This window comes from Antechinus flavipes, chromosome 5 (assembly GCF_016432865.1).
Source record: "Antechinus flavipes isolate AdamAnt ecotype Samford, QLD, Australia chromosome 5, AdamAnt_v2, whole genome shotgun sequence".
NCBI lineage: Eukaryota > Metazoa > Chordata > Mammalia > Dasyuromorphia > Dasyuridae > Antechinus > Antechinus flavipes.
This window is the reverse complement of record NC_067402.1, coordinates 223,035,798-223,042,573: the sequence shown is the minus strand read 5'-3', so window position 1 is coordinate 223,042,573 and position 6,776 is coordinate 223,035,798. Positions and strand designations below refer to the sequence as shown.

At 47.4% G+C, this 6,776-nt stretch overlaps 1 protein-coding gene across 1 annotated transcript; it reads left to right on the top strand.

The window, feature by feature from the left end:
* Positions 1-4,691: 4,691 nt before the first annotated feature.
* HOXC12 (homeobox C12) lies at positions 4,692-6,379 on the top strand. Its single transcript, XM_051961752.1, has 2 exons — positions 4,692-5,289; positions 6,141-6,379. The coding sequence occupies exons 1-2, from the start codon at positions 4,692-4,694 to the stop codon at positions 6,377-6,379; spliced, it is 837 nt and encodes a 278-aa protein (XP_051817712.1).
* The last annotated feature ends 397 nt before the right edge of the window (positions 6,380-6,776 follow it).

The window sequence follows — 6,776 nt, the reverse complement described above, 5'->3', positions numbered from 1 at the left end:
CCTTCCCTGGTTTTTCTCCCATTTAGGAGAGTCTCTCTCCATTCCATCTCCATCCCCATCTTAACCAATCTAGACCTGTAGAGATGAGTGAACCCATCAAATGATTGGCGTCATGAGTTCTCTCTGCCATTCTTCATTTGTACTCTCAGAGTCACCCACTTGATTTTCAAGACGATTTTTCCAAATGTGGGAGAACTGAGAGGAAAGAGAAAGGGATCCCTGATCCCCAGCTCCAGAAAAAACAAATGATACGTGAAGTGAGGCTCCTTAGAAGATTTCTCTTCTCCTACCTCCCCTTACCCTCACAGCACACACTCCTTCAATATCCACATCTCAAAAGTAAGTGCTATTTCCCCAGTTCCAAATATCCTAGCCTGGCATAACCAGGGAAGGATGGAGACTGAGGAGGTTCAGTTCAGGAGGGTCATCTCCATTTTCCATCCCTCATCCCAAATCCCCTTCCTCTTCTGCCCTCCTCCCTTTCCTCCCTAACTAACTTCCCTCCGGGGGTCTAAGTAAGTAGATCCATTTGCATAAATGGAAGACCTTGTTTTTTTTTTTTTTTTTTTTTTTTCCCCCTTTCCCCTCTGCAAACTAGACAGTGACCTTGAACTGAGCCTTCCAGGAAGCAAAAAATATAGCATCCCCAGTGATTCCAAACCGAAACCCAGCCGCAGGAAAGATGCGGTGGTGAGCAAACTGTGTCTGGGAAGCCCCTTTACCAATGGTAGGGGAGACGTAGGTCTGCTCGTAATGGTGAATGAAACACCTTCTGTAGAGTCCAGTGGGGCCAAGTGCCAGTGTGACTGCAAGCTGAGTCTAGAAAATGCGCCTCACACTGATTTAGGGCTGTGAATGGAAACAGAAACAAAAGGTGTGGTCATAGAGAGAGGCTCTGTGTGTGTGCGTGTGTGTGTCCCTTGAGTAGGTCCTCAGGAAGGTGTACAATCAAGATTTTTAAAAAAAAGATTTATCAGCAAGCATCCATTTCATCTATTTTAATTAATCCAGGAATTAATTAGTGAGGTAATTGCTGAATTTAGTTGAGCAAGGTTGAGAAGCTGATTTTTGTTTCTGCCTTTTATTGATTAATATCTCTCTGTATCTGTCGGCATCAGTCAATAAGTCCTGTAGGGTTCATGTTCTCAGTCCAAGGCTGTTTATCCATCTTTAAGGTTGAATGGCTTTTGTTTTACGCTTTAATCCTGCGTCGCGAAATTGGCTGAGGTAGAAGAATGATATTGTGTCTCTCGGTTTTCGGCTAGGGATCTAGCCTATGTGTGTCCTCGCTGTAGCTTCTCGGGAATGTGCTGCTCTGCGGCGTCTTTGGTGATGCCCGGAATCCGTGGCTTCTCTGCGTCTGTCACCACGATAACATGGGGCAAATCCGGGAATTTGAGTCGTATAAAGGGAGTGCTGCTTGGGTTCTGGGCAGATTGGGGGTAGATTGTCAAAGGCGTCTAGGGTCAACATAGATTGAACCTGGGTAGGAGCAAAGCAAAATAGGTTGGGGTGGGGGAGGGAACTTTGCGGAGATTGGGTGATTTGGGTTGCTTAGATCCGTAATTTCCACACAATGAAATATTCCATTTTCTGACATAAAGGGAAGAAAATGAAGGAAGAACTGAAGAGGCAGGCGTGAATTGAACCCAGACGAGGGGTATGGTATTCCCTACACTAAGTCCTTAGGCTCATTCTGCTTTCTGAGGAGGAAGAACGAAGAAAAAGGGAGGGGACGACATTCTCCAGTGTAGATGGAGATTTTTTTCTCCTTCTGGAGCGCTGATGACTTGGGAGATATGGCACATTTTGACTCCACCAATAATAATTGTATTCTTGTTAAGCCAACCCAGGGGGGAAAAATAGATCCCTGGGTGGAAAAAAAATCTTTCCCCTCCTCCGCCCCCCAACCCCATAATCTGTTTTCATCTATCAACAATTTATCCAGCTTTCTGCTTTGATTGGGTTCTGGTAGATCAGGAGAAAGGGGAGGGGGGGTTTCCAATTGCTTATTCAGAGGCAAAGAACCCTTCCTTATTCTCTACCTCGATGAAGAAAGGGAAGGGAAGAGAAAAGAAGGGAAGGAAGAATCTATTCCCTATATAGAAACTGCAATATGATTATACTAATAACTAATTTCTACGATAATATTATCAGAAACAAAAGCTTACTGCTAGGAATACTGTCTAACAAGGCCCTGTATGTCAGTGTGAATTTGCACCGGAGTCTCCTGATAAAAATAAAAATAATAATATATTGCTCACCTTACCAAAACAGCTTAAAATAAGAAGCGCCATTTAAAAGATTGACAGCAGTGTCTCTTGAAAGGAGAATGCTACCTTTAAAATAATGATATTAATTGTTATAGCAGGAACAGCTAACCACAATGATAATTGGAAATGGTAGGCTAGATGTGAAATTGGTTGTCCTGCGGACAGTTAGTAAAAAGACAGAGAATTGTCCCCGATTCTAGTCTCCTTTTCCTTAGGCTAGAAAAACGCTGTTGCCAATCGGAAAGGACTAATATTGAAATACAATCTTTCCATGGACCAGGCTTCTTCCCAAAGAGCTTCGATCTGAGGACTTCTGTAATCTCAGGGACAAAACGAGGATTTAACTGGGGATGGAAGGTGAGGTTGGGCAACCGAACTCGACCAACACCCCATCACTAGCCATAGGAGGACATGCATAAGGAAAAGAGTGAAATGGGTAGAAATGGTTCAAGAGTCGGATAGTTCGTCTGATCTAGTGGACAGACGGGCGGAATTTGGGGCAGGGGAGGGAGCACGTATTTCTGTCTGTCTCAGAGGCGACGGTTTTAGGATACGAAACCGTCCAGGGAACGGTGGAATTTGAGGAATCTGGATTTTTTTTTTTCGCCCATGAAATGTCCCTTTAGCAGAAAGACGACAAGGAGAATATTTACATATGAGTCTCCTTTTTCTTTTGCTAATTATCTAGTTATCAATTGGTGTGCATACGCGCGAGCACACGCGCCACACACACACACACACACACACACACACACACACACACACACAGAGCCTACAGATTTTTCTTTATCGATATGCTCAGTGTCTCTAGATTCTTCTGGGCCACTCTTTCTTTCTCACTTCCATTCTGCCTTTTGTCCCTTAATAGCTTGGGTCTACAGTATGCTAAGAATTTCAATGCTGCTTGAAATATTTAGCCCAAAGTATCCAAATACTTGGTATACACCGATTCTCAGCTCTAAGATATTATGAAATATCCAGATTTTTATTATGATTATTTTTAATCTGGAGTTTCAGTGCCCCGTAAACAAGGTCAAAATATATCTAATTTCCTGTTCCGCATTTAATTTCCCATTAGGTTAAAGCGGGAGCATATGTCCTTATTTGCAGTCAGCTAGGTGTTTAATTGGAACTATCAATACCCTTTTGGAGATAGAAACTGGTACAGATTTTTATTTTTATCCCCACTTTCACTTGAGGGTGCACAATGGTAGTTATTGGTATGGATTGGTGTGGGCTAGGATTGAATTCGGTACTACTCTTCAGCTCTACATCCGTACGAATCTTGGTCTCCCAGCTAAAAACCCTGAGCTCCAGCCGAAGCCGCGTCCTCTACTGGACTGGTTCCTTCTAGGGCATCCAATTGCCTCGATTCTTTGGGATCTTCTTGTCGCTCGCAAGCCTTCCTCCTCGTTTCTTCCCAGAGCAAGTCGAGAGCAAAGGAGGTAATCTGTTGCAAGCAATCTTTTAGGAAGCGGACCCTACTCAGTTTCGGGTAGAGGGAAGCATGTGGAGCCGGGTGTCCCCTTCCCTCCTGCCTTCCGCATTTGTCCTACGATACAGGGAGTGGAGGTAAATGAAAAAGGTGTGTTGTTGGAAAAGGGAGAGGAAAAGAGGTCTTGAGGTATCATTTCCCCTCCGGATGGGTTATTGAGTGGGAGGAACTCCCCTCTCCAAGAGTCTGTGGTGCCCTCTCCCAACTCTTGGAGTGAAACCAATGGAAAAGAAGCGAGAACAGGTCCCGGAGGCAGAATGGGAAAGAGAACCCAGAGAGAAACATGTTCTTACCCCTACTTCTCTCTACTGTAAATAAACCCTGTAGCCAAAGGGCTCATCCGTCTCCTTAAACAGCCAGTAAACTTTATATGACACAATATCTAATAGTAATTTATTGGGGAGATATTGTAAATTCCAACGGTTTTAGTTAATAAAGGAGCTAATTAAAGAAGGAAGGGCTGCGTACGGCCAGCTGTTGGCGAAAGGATACACGAGGGGGGGGAGGTAGGTGGAGAGGGTGTGGGGGTGTGCATATGTTATTGGTGTATGTATGATTTTTGTGTGTTCTTTTCCTATTCCTTCCTCGCCCCAGATTGAGTTACTGCTGCGTTCCTTGGGTTGGATTTTGTGTGATTTTTCTTTTTTAACAACTAGAATCTAATGAATTAGCTCCTTCCACAACGTAGAGTTCCCCGCCCCCCCCCCAAAAAAAAGAGAGAAAAGGGGAAGAGAAGTTGGTGTTGGCTGTGTGTATTGGGGGGGGGGGGTTGTCTCTTCATTCCCCACCCCCTCCTCCTCCTACCCCTCCTCCAGCAGGCACCCATGTGACCGTTCAGCGGCCAATGGGACGCGTCCGCAGGTTTAACTATGTTTAATGTCAGATAGCAATAAAGTAGAAGCTCTCGGTCGGGCCCCGCGGAAATGGGCGAACATAATCTCCTTAATCCCGGGTTTGTGGGGCCGTTGGTGAATATCCACACGGGGGACACCTTCTATTTCCCCAACTTCCGCGCCTCGGGGGGGCAGCTGCCCGGCCTGCCTTCCCTGTCCTATCCCCGGCGTGACAACGTCTGCTCCCTACCTTGGCCGTCTGCGGAGCCTTGCAATGGCTATCCCCAGCCCTACCTCGGCAGCCCGGTGTCGCTTAACCCATCCTTCGGCCGGACATGCGAGCTGGCCCGGGTGGAGGAGAGCAAGTGCTACTATCGCGAGGCGTGCGCCGAGGGCGGTGGGCTGAAGCGCGAGGAGCGAGGGCGGGAGGGGGGCGGGCTGCTGCAGCTCGAGCCGTCGGGGCCGCCGTCTATGGGCTTCAAGTACGACTACGCTGCAGGCGGCGGCGGCGGCGGCGGTGGCGGGGGGGACGGCACCGCGGGACCCCCCCACGATCCCCCCTCCTGCCAGTCACTCGAGTCCGATTCCAGCTCGTCCTTGCTCAACGAGGGAAACAAGGGCGGCGGCGCGGGCGATGGGGCCAGCCTGGTGTCGCCCCTAGGCCAGGGGAACGGGCTCTCTACCAGTGGTAAGGATCACACCTTCCATTTCAGCCAAGAACCTCTATTGCAACTAGCGGGCATTCTGTCGCGACAAGGGGGTTGGCGCGTGGGGAGTACAACTGACAGAATTCAGGAACTGGGTGTATTTTGAGAGGTTTGGGGTGGCAGAATGTTTCATTAGTGAGCGCTTCTTTCAAAAAAAGAAAAGAAAAGGGGAGGGGGGAGGCCTATAAACATGTAAATATCCCTATAAAATAAAATGAGAAATTCCCTTTCCGCCTGCCAGAGGATTGAAGGCCAGGAAGCTACAGGGGGTAGGAGTTAAGGGTTCATTTCCTCCCTCCCAATCTGTCCTCTTACACCCTATCCACACCACTCTTGCACCCTAAATGTTACTTCTCCTCTCTTTCTTTTTCTTCCTTCCTTCCTTTCTTTTTTTTTCCTCTTTCTTTTCTCCCTCTTTCCTCCTTTCGCTCTGTCTCAGAAAGCAAGTGGATATTATTTATTTTTTCTATTGATCCATGCAAGTCCATCCTGCCCAAGGCTCCCTGAGAGGGTTCCCCAGGAGAGGAGAGCAGAAGAGAATTGAGGAGAAGAAAGAAAGGGAAGGATTTGGGAGAAGAAGGAATGGGGAATGGGAAGGGCAGAAAGTATGGTTGGGAAAGAAGAGCAAAAGAATGAAGGGTTAAGAAAAGGAGAGGCAACAAACACCATGGAGAGTGTTGGGGAGCAGTAAAGAAAGGAAATAAGAGACATAGGGAAGAAGACAGGGGAGATTGAGGAAGGACTGAGGTTCTGTATTTTTTTTTCCTTTTCTGTATTGTCAACTCCTCACCTTCCAAAGCCAACTATCCTGTGCCCACTCCCTCCTCCCCAGGCGCCCCTTGGTATCCCATGCACACCCGGTCCCGGAAGAAGCGCAAACCCTACTCAAAGCTGCAGCTCGCGGAGCTGGAGGGAGAGTTCATGGTGAACGAATTCATCACCCGCCAGAGGAGGAGAGAACTCTCGGACCGCTTGAATCTTAGTGACCAGCAGGTCAAGATCTGGTTTCAAAACCGGAGGATGAAAAAGAAAAGACTTCTGCTCAGAGAGCAGGCCCTCTCCTTCTTTTAGGGGCATCAGAAGGAGGAGACATCAGACTTAAGCCGAGTCCCTGGTGAAGAGAGGGAGAGAGCCTCACTCCCTGACCGTCTGGCCACTTGACCGCCTGCATCAGACATTGTCACCCGCTTATAACGAGAGGCCCGGGGCTCTGCCCCGTCTGGGTATTTTTGTTATTGTCTGTTTTGATAATCAGTTCTTTTTCTACACATGCCATGCATCATTTTTGCCAGGCCAAGTGAGAGAAACAGAGAGAGGGAAAAATAGGAAGCCGATGGCTTCTGGTGGGGTGAAAGGAAGAAGTCAAAACTATTTCCAGAACGCTGATTTTCAGTTGTTGTTCCTATGTATGGAGGTGAGGGTGGAAACATTTTTGTGTACTACTCAATCTGATGCCTGAGTGAAGTGA